Source organism: Podospora bellae-mahoneyi, chromosome 3, assembly GCF_035222275.1.
Source record: "Podospora bellae-mahoneyi strain CBS 112042 chromosome 3, whole genome shotgun sequence".
In the NCBI taxonomy this organism is placed as follows: domain Eukaryota; kingdom Fungi; phylum Ascomycota; class Sordariomycetes; order Sordariales; family Podosporaceae; genus Podospora; species Podospora bellae-mahoneyi.
Genome location: NC_085882.1, coordinates 823,924 through 838,577, shown reverse-complemented (window position 1 = coordinate 838,577; position 14,654 = coordinate 823,924). Strand labels below are relative to the sequence as shown.

General features: G+C 54.7%; 3 protein-coding genes across 3 annotated transcripts; 1 reads left to right on the top strand and 2 right to left on the bottom strand.

Annotated features, from left to right (window-relative positions):
• Window positions 1-28: 28 nt before the first annotated feature.
• Window positions 29-3,632, bottom strand: QC761_302300 (uncharacterized protein; the record flags this gene model as incomplete). Its single annotated transcript, XM_062877370.1, has 3 exons — window positions 2,006-3,632; window positions 151-1,884; window positions 29-94 (listed from the first exon to the last, which is right to left on the bottom strand). Exons 1-3 carry the CDS (start codon window positions 2,924-2,926, stop codon window positions 29-31), a joined length of 2,721 nt encoding a protein of 906 aa, XP_062733146.1. The 5' UTR covers window positions 2,927-3,632.
• A 1,783-nt stretch (window positions 3,633-5,415) lies between these two features.
• Window positions 5,416-7,850, bottom strand: LAT1 (pyruvate dehydrogenase complex dihydrolipoamide acetyltransferase component (E2)). The gene is made up of 2 exons (XM_062877371.1): window positions 7,129-7,850; window positions 5,416-7,043 (listed from the first exon to the last, which is right to left on the bottom strand). Exons 1-2 carry the CDS (start codon window positions 7,438-7,440, stop codon window positions 5,976-5,978), a joined length of 1,380 nt encoding a protein of 459 aa, XP_062733145.1. The 5' UTR covers window positions 7,441-7,850; the 3' UTR covers window positions 5,416-5,975.
• SEC7 (guanine nucleotide exchange protein for ADP-robosylation factor) lies at window positions 7,154-14,402 on the top strand (the record flags this gene model as incomplete). The annotated part of the gene is made up of 2 exons (XM_062877372.1): window positions 7,154-10,010; window positions 10,074-14,402. The coding sequence occupies exons 1-2, from the start codon at window positions 8,778-8,780 to the stop codon at window positions 14,400-14,402; spliced, it is 5,562 nt and encodes a 1,853-aa protein (XP_062733144.1). The 5' UTR covers window positions 7,154-8,777.
• Window positions 14,403-14,654: the final 252 nt, after the last annotated feature.

Here is a 14,654-nt window from a genome sequence, read left to right as displayed (position 1 = left end):
AAAAGGCGCTTCCATCTGGCCGGTCTCATCACGTCCCTATAAAAAAGTCGGCGTTATGAAAGTTGAAGATGGAGTCGAAGCCTTGATCACAGAGCTGAAAAACTCCACGTTAGCAACAGTCCCCTTGACAGTCTTGCATTCACCACTTACCGAGCCTTCGCTATCCCACCCGTAGCTGTAATCCATCTTGGAGTCTTCGAATGGGCTTCTCCCGGGTCCGTATCCACCATTCAATGCAGCCCCGATCATGGAAAGAGGTAGCTTTCCGCCAGCAGCCTCCTGCAGCAGGTGCCAGCACTGGCCCAGCTCATCTGCGATGGAAGCCAGCACCTGCTCCTCCGCCTCAGCATCAGAAGCGCCATTCTGGAGAGCCTGGACCTGACTCCAGAGAGCAGAGTACATGAGATATCCCTTGATATTTGTCTCTCCCATTCGGATACGGCGCACTGTCCACCCGATGGAGTACTTGACAGCGTCGAGCAGGTCCTGGCGCGGGGCAGCGCCACTCCCAATGCTAAGGGGACCCGTTGTGCCCAAATCCGCCTCGGAACCCGGCCTTTCAAGCACATGGTCGAGATTCATACTCTGGCGGAATGATCGGTCCTCCTGCACCTGCCACAACAGCTCCAAACAAATGGTCAGAACAGCGAGCGTGGGGACTGACCGGAATGCCCCATACCCGCAGGTGGACAACCTCGTAAAGTCATCAGTTTCCCGGGCGGTCCCCGAGTCCCCAGCCGGTGACCCGGTAGCAAAGGCCCGATACAGTTTCAGCGATGTCTCTACACACATCTTGCGTGCAAAGTAGTAGGCTGGATTATGCTGCGCCGACCACAGCCATGGGTGATTCAGAGCCAGAAAGAAACGATGCACCATATGCTCGGCCAGTCGAAGCTGAAACAAAGACAGACGCCTCGGGAGGATGCCAGCAGGATCGTACGACTGCTGGAGTGTGGCCGATAGTGCTCGACAGGCGGCGGTGAGTTCCGTGTTCCATTTCAGAGTCTCCTCGTACGTGGCTGGCGCTTTGAAGTGGTTAACATACTGCGCAATCGCCAGTCTAGTCGGAAACGACCGTAGGAGAGCGAGCTGGACTGAAGTTTGTGTAAAGGTCCCCGGAGATCTGGGGTTTGGAGGAGGTTTATCGCCCTCGCACAGCTGGTCGTCGTCGTAATTACTTGGCGGCCGAGTATCATAATCAGACACCGATATCAGGGGCGGACCACCAGAGTCCAAGCTCGACTGCAGCGTCATTTCTAACACGGTCGCCCACAGCCGTCTCCTCATCTCTGCCCGAAACACCGACATGGCAGGCAAGCTATCCGGGTCACGGTGGAGTCCCATGTACATTGCCGTCCGCAACAGAGGCCCGGCGCTGATCCAGGTCAGGTCACACTCGACACCGCATGTCTCTCTGGCAATGTGCAACAGACACATGGTCTGAAGGCCCGATATGTTCAACCTGGCCTTCTCACAGGGCGAGGCGAGCCAGGCCTGGGCCTCGTATATCCACTGGGCAGCAGACGGTCGGAGAGCAGCCACATCATCCTGGAAGCACGTGCCAATGGCCATACACAACTGAAACTGAGCAATGAAGGCCGGGCTTGCCGCCGTGCGGTTCTCCCAGAAGCGGTTGTACTCTCGCCAGAAGCTTGGCTGGTGCAGGATTCGGTAGACGCTTTCAAAGGTTCGGAAATACGCCTCCACCAACCGACGGGCTACGCTCTCATGTGGAACGTCGCTGCCGAGCTGGAAGCCAACATGAGGAGGGACCTTTTGAGATTTAATCACCCTACAGAGATCTTTGCACTTCTTTAAGAGAAAGTAGATGTCTGAGTCTCTGTCCGATTCAATCCTCTTGGCAAGATTGATGATCAGGGGGAACTGCAGCAAAACATTAGATCAACCAGTCAGCCAACCAGCAAATGTTCACGTCATCGAACCTGGAGTGAAGACAGGACCCCCGGGGAACCTAAGGAACAGAAACAACGGAACAGCTACTCACAAACTTATCCCCATTTGCTAAGCAGGTCTTGGAACCAGAACCCTGCGGACAATGCAGAGGTACGTGTGCATTTTGAGAAGTGTGGTGAGGGCGATCTGGATTCCTGAGGGCCTCGGCGAGTTGTTGCTCAAGTTGTTGGACCCTCTCGGCAAGTGCAGCCGTGCTGTTTCCGAATCCTGATGCCGAGTGGCTGGGGGTCAGTTCAAGGTGCCGAATGGCCGGGGTTGGGGCAGACACGGGCTCTGCCGTCCGGGCTGTTAGGATGGTAGTGGTGGAGGTGGTGGTTGTTGCTGAGCTGCTCCTTGGTCCTGGGTCTCGGTATGATATTGGGTGGGAGGGAGGGCTGAGGGCAGCGATTGTTGCTGTGGTCGTGCTGGTGCTGGTGCTGGTGCTGGTGCTGGTGCTGGTGCTGGTGCTGGTGGTAGAGGCACTGGATGATGTGGTAGCGGTACCTGCGGCAACGGCTGTGGTGGTGTTGGCGGTGGCGGCACTGGTAGCGACAGGTCCAGGAACAGGCGCAGGGGCTAGTGACACTTCTTTGTAAGTGTAACCGGAGTCGGCGGCCAGCCGTTGTTCGGCAGTTGGGGAGTTGTCGGACTGAGCCGCAGCTGGTGCCGGGGAAAGCCTCCAGAGCCGGGGCTTTGGGCGCCGGGCCTCCTCATACGTGCAATTGACTATTTTGGACTTGAGGCAGCTGGCGCATGGCTCGTTGCGATCGCAGCGAATCTTGCGTGTGCGGCACTGGATGCACGAGAGGGCCGGACGGTTGCGCCGTCTGGGCTCGGTGAGCTTCCCGTGCCCGCCGCCACCACCACCGCCAGCAGCGAGGGCACCACCGGTGGGCGTGGATGGCGCAGGTCCAGGCGGCGTCGTTGCGGCTTCCCGGTCTCTGTCCGTGTCCACGTCCATGTCCATATCCATCCTGTCAACTAACTGCTCGGCGTTGAGCCCGCACAAATGCGCGTAGGTAACCTGGAAGGTAGGTGGGAGGTGAGATGTCAGAAAGTTGTTCGGTTAGGAGCACCTCAAGGCAGGACAGGACCTATGTCAAGTTGGTATCGGTCGTCGGCGTTGGTGCCCTTTGTCGGGGTTGAGGAAGAATGGGAACCGAGCGGGCGGTTTGCCGAGGGAATGACACCAAAGCCAAAAGAAACAAAACGGTAAAAATGATCGAGGTGGACTGGACAGGACAAGACAAGACAAGACAGGACAGGACAGGACAGGACTGGGCAGAAGCAAGAGGATCCTCGACAAGCAAGCAACACGCTCGCCCCGGCCTTCGAAACTCCAATGAGCCTCAGGGTCAAGCACAGGTAGGAAAACTCACGGGCATGCGACTGGCAGTGGGCAGGTCCGAGGTTTTTCGTCGCAAAGAGCCTGGCTTGGCTGCACTCCCACGCCCACGAGGATGGACTGCGTCAGATCGGCATCTCGGACAGAATGCGGGGGGCTGGAGCTAATCACCGATACTTGCCTGTTATGGGCTAACGTCGGGCACGAAATTCCGGGTATTGGGAGGGGGGAAAGGCACCATTCTTTTACTCTCTTTCCTTCAAAGGTACGGATACTCCGCGCGTGCGATATTACCCAGCTTCTCCGGACCTAGCACCCAGCCCTGCCGTTGGAATGTACCAGGTAGGTAGGTAAGGCATGTAAGTACCTGCATGGCCGGCCAGTTGCACCCTGACTGCCTGACCTGGGCCACCTGCTTACAAACTTTAAACTTGTCAGCGGGAGCACGTTCTGTCCGTTTCCCTAGAAGACGCTTTCTTTTGCTTCCATGTGATTGGAGACCGAGCTTGTCCCTTTCCCGAGCACACGGAAACACCCGCCATCGTGCCCCTCAAACCGGTAAAACGGGGGGCTCGTCCACTGCCAAGAGTCCCTTAAATTCCTGCAAATCCCCAGTTTCCAGTGGGGCCATTTATCTCCGTTGCCGACCGGTTGGGTAGCACGGGAACAGGGGATCCGAGCCGAAGCCCAGTATCGGCTCGACGGCTGAGAGTTTGTCGTTTTTCTCTCTGAAAGACCCATGTAGGTAACGGCCTCCGAACCATAACGACGAGATTTCCGCCCTGCTCACATCAGCAGGGCAGCCACACACACACTCGACACGCCGCCATGCCCATCATGGAACTCCACGGTCTATCGTCTGTATCGAGATGCACATAGCTGTACAAAGCAGGCACAGCACCACTTGATAATCCTCACCTGGCTCTTCTACTCAGATTCCAGCTACCTGATATTACAACCCAACCGATACCATCCAATCTCATATTCAAACGACCTTGTTGATATTTGCTGGCAGCAAGTGAGGGAATTCCGGCATCGCAACCATCCAGCGCAGCAGTTCCCCACCTGTCACATCCTGGACATCCGAAGTTACTCTGCACATACCGGCCGGAAATGTATACTTACCATCCAGAGACTCATTCATTTCATCATACCAACTACAAACCCCAAAATATCCTCTGTACTTCTCACACAATCCCATCCGACATACCTACTACCTAGCATGAGGACTAGGTAGATACAAACATTCTAACCAACCAACCCCCCCCCGCGTATACACCCTCCCCCTCCCCCCAAAAGGCACATAATCCCATCCACCGGCACCATCGGACTCTCCAGTGGGGAAATCTTAGCCCGTCTGCAAGAAAATAAGTAAATAAACACACTCACTCCCACCCCGGGACGCGCGGGAGTTTTGTCCATGTCACACACACCCATCAACCAGTCGGCTCGCCCGATTTGCTTATTGTCATCAGCCCCCCCCCAAAAAAATGTTATCTCCGCCCCGGCCGGTTACCCCCAGCCAAATGCAAAACGTACCTTGCAAGTGGCCGGTCGGATACGGGTCAATGTCATAGTGTATATGTGAGAGAGATCCGGTGGATCCGCTGGTCGGATCTTATGGGTTGGGGGTCTTTTTTTTCTTGGTCAGTGTATGCGTAAGTGTAAGCTTGGTAGATCTGGTACTGTAAGAAAAATGCCGCCAAGAAAAGATTAAGCTTTTGCCTAGATGGTTGATGGTTGCTTGGTGGTCTTTAGTCAAGGACTTGGGTTAATCATCGTCTCCATGATGGTCCGGTTCGGAATGATGAGGTTGGTTGGTTGGTTATATCTGGATGAGACGGCACCGTTTGATAGCAGTGATGGTGGTGATATATTACGGCACGGGTAACCAAACTGGGTTCATCTGGCGGTGAGTGACTGCAGCTTGGAATGCTGAACTGCATCTCCTTTCATGTGAACTGACAGTGTAAATGAAGCCCATCTGAAGGTGAAGATATCTGAACGGCAGGAAATGCACACATTCTGCCTGAAATGGTCTGCAAGTAGACGGGTTAACGCTACCAACACCAATGGGTGAAACTCCTCAAGTGAACTACAGCAATAGAGCAAACCGGCGCGAGGGGAGAATGTTCAGATATGTATGCATTGGTACTCTAAAAACAGCAAAGAAACATGCCAACGGGCTATGAAACAGTATGGGCTGGCAGATTGCTCCAAACAGTGCTCACGTTCCTGTGTTTTTATATGCTTCCTCCTCTGGTATTTTGTGTGTTGGGAGATTGGTGCTGTCCTGGGCTTTGCTTCATGACATATTTCGAGCAGCGGCCAAACTCCATGCTCGATTAAACAACCTCTACGCAATTATGGTAGACCAATATACATAAAACGATAAAAAAAGACCTGTATTCCCGACACCGAGACGAAGCAAGCATTGCCCTTCGGTATTCATTATACACGTGTTGGCCGGAGGTATCCGGGAGACTCTAACCAGTTGACCGTGACCACCGGTGGACGAATATGCACCCACTACCGTGCTCCTGATGCCAGCTCCAGAGTGCCCCTTTTCCCTCCCCGACCCGCCCAATGTTTCGTATCCTTCTTCTATAAGCTGCGCCTGCCCGATTCTGTTTTTCATCCGAATGTCATTTTACCGCCGCCGACCGTTTCACCCGAGTTAAAGAAGAAGCTCAAGAGGGTTCTCAATGACCTTCTTGAACTCGCGCATCCACTCGGCACCGACGGCACCATCAACGACCTTGTGGTCGAAGCTGCCAGTGACGACGATCCGCTCCTCCCACTCGACGCCCGTGGTGCCATCCTCATTCTCGACTGGGACGGCAACCTTCTGGGTGCTGCCAACAGCAAGGATGGCAGCCTGAGGGGGGTTGATGATGGCGGTGAAACGTTCGACAGCGGCGTTCATGCCCATGTTGGAGATGGTGATGGTGCCGCCCTGGTACTCCTCGGGCTTGAGCTTGTTATCACGAGCCTTCTTGGCAAGCTCCTTGACGGAAGCCGAGATGGTCTCCAGACCCTTAGACTCGACGTTGGTGACGATGGGGGTGATCAGGCCGGTGGGGGTGGCGACGGCGACGGAAACGTCGACGTTGTTGAACTGGCGAATGACGCCATCACGCCACGAGCTGTTAACGGCGGGGACCTTCTTGGAGGCAACGGCAATGGCCTTGATCAAGAAGTCGTTGACGGAAAGCTTGTACCGGCCCTCGGCGGAGCTGTTGAGAGCCTGGCGGAGTTTGAGGAGCTTGCCGACGGAGAGGCTGGAAGAGACAAAGTAGTGGGGGTTGTCAACAATAGAGGACTGGAGACGCGAAGCGATAGACTTGCGCATGCCACTGATAGGGGTGTCCTGGTAAGAGGCAGCAGACGCAGCACCGGCGGCGGCAGGGGAGGACTGGGCCTTCTTGACATCCTCCTCGGTGATCTTGCCACCCGGGCCAGTACCCTTGAGGCCCTTGATCGAGATACCATTCTCAATAGCAAGCCTCTTGGCGGCGGCAGAGATGTTGGGCTCGCGATCGAGGGCAGGCTCGAGCCTGCCGCTGGGTCCGGTCGATTCGGGCTCGGGGGCCGGAGTGGGCGCCGGGGTAGGGGCGGAAGACTCGGACTCGGACTTCTGCTCCTTCTTGGGAGCCGGGGCCGAAGCATCACCACCGGCATCCTCGAGCGAGAAGCTCTCAAAGGCATTGATGTCGGTTCCCTCGTCAACCAAGATGGCAATTGGCTGTGGGTGGGGAGCATGAGTTAGTCGTCATGTGTCAAGTGGATTCGGGATTCGGGACGGTGGGGAATGACGAGATATAGCTTACATTGCCAACAGCGACATCCTTCGCGCCCGTGTCCTTGAGGACCTTGGCCAAAACACCCTCCTCCTGGAACTCAAAGTCCATCTGGGCCTTGTCGGTCTCGATCTCAACGAGGACCTCGCCGGGGGCGATGCTGTCACCAGGCTTCTTGTTCCAGGCGCCGATATTTCCCGCCGTCATGGTAGGAGATAAGGCGGGCATCTTGACAACGGTGTGCGGGGGGTACGAAGCGTACCATCTTGTCAGGCTAGGGAGGGCGACGCGGGCAAGGCGGACATGCTGAACAGCTTGCCTTCTGAGGACGGGAACAAGCATCTTGAACGTGTGGCTGTGGAAGAAAAAGGCGGGAAAAAAAGGTTGGGGCAGCAGCGAGCTGAGGGATAACCAGGTAGGGACCCTATGCGCCTAACAGAGGGGCAGAAAAGTCGACGTCGTCTCGCGGAGGGGAGGGGGCGTCGCGGCGGGGGGTGGGAGTCAATTGATGCCGGGCGGAAGGCAGATCAGAGCGAGAGGAGATGGAGGAGAAGGGAGGTGAAATCCGGACCCGGATCGGACGTTGATGATGGTGGTGGTGGTGATGCACAAGCTGGGGCCAGTTTTTTACGTGGGATTTCCTCAACTTCGTTGGGAAGCTTAGCTCGCGCGTTCACCAAAACGGGACGGGCTGTCTGGGCGGACCCGCATGTCAGTCAGCAGTCAATCGCACTAGGCCTGTTTGGTCCACGGGGGTCCGATAAACGCCACGCATTGACACAGCATTCGCGAGCTTCAGAGCATTGTTTGACATCTTTTTTTTTTCCCGCAACCTAACCAGCTCAACAACCCTCGGGGAGTTCTCGGTCAGAATTAGACAGCTTGACCATGTTTACTTTTTAATGGGGGTTTCCAGACATATATAGAGCCCAACATCCACCCATTTCCATTTCATCATATCGGAGACTTGAATCTCACTTGACCCCGATCATCAGCCACACTTTATCTCCGTGAGTCTCGGTTGAGTCGGGATTCCATCTCCAGCTTCACAGTCGGGTGGGGTGCCGCTGGAATCTCCTTGTTCGATGAGGTGAACAGTGGATATCTGCTGCAAAAGGCTGCTGGGAGGCCCTGGGCGCGACAAGGCCACAGAGAAGTGCACGGGGCAAGCTGCTCACCAGCTGGCGGTGCGGCGCCGTCCGCTTCCTGAGCCTTGGGCTGGTGTCGCAGGGGACGGGAGGCAGCTCCACATGCTGCGCGATGGTTTGCTGTCATCTTTTGCCTACAGTCCACCTCTACAGTAAGGGACGGAGAGTAACAGCATACCGGTACCTGGGACCTAGCAGCAAAGCATACGCAACGCTCGCAGGCAGCACTTCCAACTTTAATAAGCTACCATCCATACTCTTCTTCCGCCAGAATCAAATTGCATTGTCCAACTCTGAAGATCTCGCTGAGCGAACCTGAAGCCTTCAATCCCACCAAATCCCGAGGGCCGCGTCCCCCTCCCCCCTGACAAAGACGACATTGAAACCAACGGCTGCATCCGCACTTATTCACCCCGAAAAAAGTATCTGGCTTCGTCGATAAACAACCTCGAACCCTCCCTCGGCCGATTCCCATGCGCTAGCAGCCCTCTGCGAATGGGCATCGTCTCCTAGAGCTACGCCCAATGCGCCATGAGCTCTTTCGCATTTGTGGTGTCCGCCTTGGACAGAATCGCCCAACATGCCGGCCGCAACAAGCAACTGACCGAGCTTGCCGAAAAGGCACTTGCCGCCCTCAAAGAGAACGACCAGGACCTTCCGGACCCCGAAGTTGTCTTTGCGCCCCTCCAACTGGCCACCAAAACAGGCACCGTCCCTCTCACGACAACCGCGCTCGACTGCATTGGCAAGCTCATCTCCTATTCCTACTTCACAGCGCCCTCCGCCCGCGCCCCATCACAAGATGGCTCTGAGCAGGCGCCGCTCATTGAGCGTGCCATTGATACAATCTGCGATTGCTTCCAGGGAGAGGGAACCCCGGGCGAGATCCAGGTGCAGATTGTCAAGTCTCTGCTTGCGGCGGTGCTCAACGACAAGATCATTGTGCACGGCGCAGGGCTGTTGAAGGCGGTGCGACAGGTCTACAACATCTTCTTGCTCTCCAGGATTACCTCCAACCAGCAAATTGCCCAGGGGACGCTCACACAGATGGTTGGCACTGTCTTTGAGAGAGTCAAGACCCGGATACACATGAGAGAGGCACGGGCGCAACTGGGACAAAAGCCCAGCCACAGCAGCCTGACCATTGATCGATCAGACGACCAGGATACACAGACGGAGAAGGGCGATAACGATGAGGGAGCCACACCGCTGGACGAAAAGAGCGAGGCTGGCGGGAAGCTCACGCTCAAGGATCTTGAACACCGCAAGAGTTTCGACGACTCTCACATGGGCGACGGGCCTACCATGGTGTCCCAGGTCAAGCCGGCAAAGAAATCAACAAGATCAGTTTCGGAGCAGAGTTTGGCAGAGGCGGCGCACGAGGACACGCCCGAGGCGCTGGATGCCGAGGACGAGGCCTACATCAGGGATGCCTACCTCATCTTCCGATCCTTCTGCAACCTGTCCACCAAGGTCCTGACCCCAGAACAGCTCTATGACATGCGCGGTCAAGGAATGCGCTCCAAACTGATCTCTCTCCATATTGTTCACACGTTGCTGAATAACAACATCGGCGTCTTTACCTCTCCGTTCTGTACCATCACCAACACAAAGAGCAACGAGCCCACGAGCTTCTTACAGGCCATTAAATACTACCTATGTCTCAGCATCACCCGCAACGGCGCAAGCTCTGTGGATAGGGTGTTTGATGTGTGCTGTGAGATTTTCTGGCTCATGATGAAGTACCTCCGAGCTCCCTTCAAGGTTAGTACCCTGCCCATACCAACCTCCTTTGCTGTGCAACTCTGACCTGGTATTCGGCTGTAGAAAGAGATTGAGGTATTCCTTAATGAAATTTATCTTGCTCTCCTGGCCCGGAAGAACGCCCCTCTTTCTCAAAAGCTCGCCTTTGTTGGCATCCTGAGGAGGTTGTGTGATGATCCTCGGGCCTTGGTGGAAATGTATCTCAACTATGACTGTGACAGAAATGTGGACAACATTTTCCAAAGGATAGTGGAGGACCTGTCCAAGTTCGCAACAGCCACGATACCGATGACGCCGATGCAAGAACAGCAATATGAGGACAGCCATGCTAAGAACGGGGCTGGCGAGTGGCAGCTCAAGAGTGTCTTACCCCCTCCCCTTACTGCCGCTATGATCACAAACCCACACGATACGGATGGCGATGTTCCCAAGGAATATGCGATCAAGCGAGTGGCCCTTGACTCGTTGGTTGAAACGTTGCGGTCACTGCTTCATTGGTCAGAGCCTGGCCGACCTGAGCTCAATGGTGGCGGTGGGGAGGTAGAAAGAAGAGCGTCCAGCGATGAGATCAGGGAATCGATTGATCCCTCCATGAGCGAGAACGTACCCCGCATCGACACACCAATCCCGCCATCGACCCCGGTGATTGACGACGACCCAGACCAGCTGGAGAAGGAAAAGGCAAGAAAGACTGCGTTGAGCAACGCCATCAAGATCTTCAATTATAAGCCCAAAAATGGCATCAAGCTTCTGCTCAGGGATGGCTTCATTCCAAGCGACAAGCCTGAAGACATCGCCCAGTTCTTGCTGCGCGAGGATAGGTTGGACAAGGCGCAAATCGGAGAATACCTGGGAGAAGGCGACCAAAAGAATATCGACATCATGCACGCCTTTGTTGACCTGATGGATTTCCGAAAGAAGCGCTTCGTCGAGGCTCTGAGGGAGTTTTTGCAGTCTTTCCGTCTGCCTGGTGAAGCCCAGAAGATTGATCGCTTCATGTTGAAGTTTGCCAACAGATACATGACCGGCAACCCCAATGCTTTTGCCAACGCCGACACTCCTTACGTGCTTGCTTACTCGGTCATCATGCTAAATACCGATTTGCACAGCTCCCAAGTCGTCAAGCGGATGACCAAGGCTGACTTTATCAAAAACAATCGGGGTATCAACGACAATGCTGATTTGCCGGACGAGTATCTCTTGGGTATCTACGACGACATCCAAAGCAACGAGATCGTTTTGAAGAGTGAGCGAGAAGCCGCAGCCCTTGCAGGTACTCTTCCTGCGCAGTCGACCGGTATTGCGGCTGGATTCGGCCAGGCCTTCTCGAATGTTGGGAGAGACCTGCAGCGCGAGGCGTACGTCCAGCAGTCGGAGGAGATTGCGCTGCGCTCAGAACAGCTATTCAGGGACCTCTACCGCAGCCAGCGGAAGAATGCCTCCAAGGCTGGCACAAAGTTCATCCCAGCAACGTCTTTCAAGCATGTTGGGCCAATCTTTGATGTCACTTGGATGTCCTTCTTCTCTGCTCTTTCCGGCTTGATGCAAAGGACACACAATCTTACTGTCAACAAGCTGTGCTTGGAAGGCATGAAGCTGGCCACCAGGATCGCTTGTTTCTTTGATCTGGCCACTCCCCGGGAGGCCTTCATCTCGGTGCTCAAGAATATCGCCAATCTCAACAATCCACAAGAGATGCAGGCCAAGAACGTTGAGGCTCTCAAGGTCATCTTAGAGCTTGGCCAGACAGAAGGAAACCGGCTCAGGGAGTCCTGGAAGGATGTTCTGCTCTGTATCAGCCAACTTGATCGGCTGCAGCTCATCTCTGGTGGCGTGGACGAAAGTGCTGTTCCAGACGTTTCCAAGGCACGATTTGTCCCACAACCAGCTGGACGACCAGACACGGCCGACTCTCGAAAGTCTACATCCTCTTCCAAGAAAAACAGGCCACGAGCCCACACCGGCCCACAAGGAGTATCGCTCGAGATTGCACTCGAAAGCCGATCTGATGAGGTGATCAAGAGCGTCGACAGGATATTTACAAACAGCGCCAACCTGTCGAGAGAAGCCATCGTTCACTTTGCCCGCGCCTTGACCGAAGTCAGCTGGGATGAGATCAGAGTGTCTGGGTCAAATGAGTCTCCTCGCACTTACAGTCTGCAAAAGATTGTAGAGATTAGTTCTTACAACATGACGCGTGTCAGGTTTGAGTGGACTCACATTTGGGACGTTCTTGGTGAACACTTCAACCGAGTAGGATGCCACGCCAACTACACGATTGTCGTTTTTGCCCTGGATGCTCTCCGTCAGCTTTCGATGCGTTTCATGGATATCGAGGAACTTGCTGGTTTCAAGTTCCAAAAAGACTTCCTCAAGCCCTTTGAGCACGTCATGTCCAACTCAAGCGACAACAGAGTCAAGGACATGATCCTTCACTGCCTGGTTCAAATGATCCAGGCTCGTGGAGAGAACATCCGCTCCGGCTGGAGGACGATGTTTGGAGTCTTTACCGTAGCCGCAAGGGACCCATCAGAGAACATTGTCAACCTCGCCTACGAGCACGTCATTCAGGTCTACAAGACCAGGTTTGGCGTCATCATTTCTCAGGGCGCCTTCACCGATCTTATTGTATGCTTGACGGAATTCTCCAAGAACATGAAGTTCCAGAAGAAGAGTCTCCAGGCAATGGAGACGCTCAAGTCAATCATTCCGGCCATGCTCAGGGCGCCTGAATGCCCGCTCTCTCACAGGACTAAGAAGGTCGAGTCCGATGCTTTGGTCATGGAACAGCATAGAGGCACCTCGGTCGAGGAAGGGTTCTGGTTCCCGGTCCTGTTTGCTTTCCATGATGTCTTGATGACAGGTGAAGACCTCGAGGTCCGGTCCAATGCATTGAACTACTTTTTTGAATCGCTTCTGCGGTATGGTGGGGACTTCCCCTCGGAGTTTTGGGATATTCTTTGGAGACAGCAGCTTTATCCCATTTTTATGGTTCTCCGCTCGAGGCCAGAGATGACCAATGCGCTCAACCACGAGGAGCTGTCGGTGTGGCTCTCAACAACCATGATCCAAGCCCTTCGCAACATGATCACGCTCTTCACTCACTACTTTGACGCCCTCGAGTACATGTTGGACCGGTTTTTGGAGCTCCTGGCTCTCTGCATTTGTCAGGAGAACGACACCATTGCTCGAATTGGCAGCAACTGTCTGCAGCAGCTCATTCTCCAGAACGTCACCAAGTTCACTCCCGAGCACTGGTCCAAGATCGTCGGTGCCTTTTGCGAGCTGTTTGAGAGGACGACAGCATACCAGCTCTTTTCCGCCACCACCATCAATTCAACCGCTTCGTTGTCGCCACCTCCCAACGGGCTGGACTTTGGTGCTGCCCTGAGCCCAACCTCGGAGGCTCACCCAGTCGACGAGAAGTCTCTTAAAATCAACGGCACAGAGTCCAACGGCCACGTTTCCGACACCGAAGTGCCACCCATCGTGGTGGAAAGCAGCCCAGAAACAGACGCCTCACCCGCCTCCGCCAACCCCTCGGCCATGGCAGCCACCCCAATCACCCCACAACTGGAAGAATTCAAGCCCACCAACACGCTCCAGCAACAGCCGGTAGTCGTCACAGCCGCCCGGCGCAAGTTTTTTAACCGTATCATCTCCCGCTGCGTCCTCCAGCTCCTCATGATTGAAACGGTCAACGAGCTCTTCTCCAACGACGCCGTCTACGCGCAGATTCCCTCCGCCGAACTCTTGCGCCTGATGGCCCTCCTCAAGAAATCTTTCCTCTTCGCCAAGCGCTTCAACGCGGATAAGGAGCTGCGGATGAGGCTCTGGAGGGAAGGGTTCATGAAGCAGCCTCCCAACCTGCTCAAGCAAGAATCCGGCAGCGCGGCAACGTACGTCGCGATTTTGTTTAGGATGTTTGGGGACAAGTCGCCTCAGCGACAGGACAGCAAGGGGGATGTGGAGGCTGCGCTTGTGCCGCTTTGCCAGGATATTATACGGGGGTATATCACGCTGGATGAGGAGTCTCAGCACAGGAACATTGTGGCATGGAGGCCGGTGGTAGTGGATGTGCTGGAGGGGTTTGCCGGGTTCCCGGAGGAGAGTTTCAGGGAGCATATCAAGAACTTTTACCCCTTGGTTGTGGAGTTGTTGGGGAAGGAGTTGGGGAGTGAGCTGAGGGGGGCGTTACTTGGGGTTTTGAGACGGGTGGGGGAGGTTGGGTTGGGGATTGAGAATATGGGGCTTTGTACTGCTGGGTTGAATGGGGAGGGTGGGCAAGTGGGGGGACACCATGGGAGGAGTCATAGTGTTTTTAGTGTGCAGGCTGGTCATCAGGGGGATGGGGGGGAGGATCCGTCTAGTAGGTTTATGGGACGGGGGTGAGGTGTTTGTAATGAGAGGTTGGGTCATCCAAAAAGATGTTCTTGATAGGGGTGGTTTCAGTATAGATTCTAGAGCACAAGCTTTAGCTTTTGGGTGGTGGGATTTATAAAGACGTTTCATTTCTTTTATTTTATTTTTGGCTTTCTGTTTTTTTCTAGCATAGGATATGTGTGTATTACATATATTTTACTTGCCGTTCCACATTAAAGTTTAGCGGTTAAGCTTTCTGTAGCACCGAAATCTTTTCTTATT

What these genes read in the sequence shown, in the direction of transcription:
- LAT1 (XM_062877371.1), bottom strand. Translation starts at nt 7,440, where the DNA reads ATGCTTGTTCCCGTCCTCAGAAGGCAAGCTGTTCAGCATGTCCGCCTT. An exon ending in AGGATGTCGCTGTTGGCAAT is followed by an intron (nt 7,044 to 7,128) that starts GTAAGCTATATC and finishes CCCCACCCACAG; the next exon opens with CCAATTGCCATCTTGGTTGA.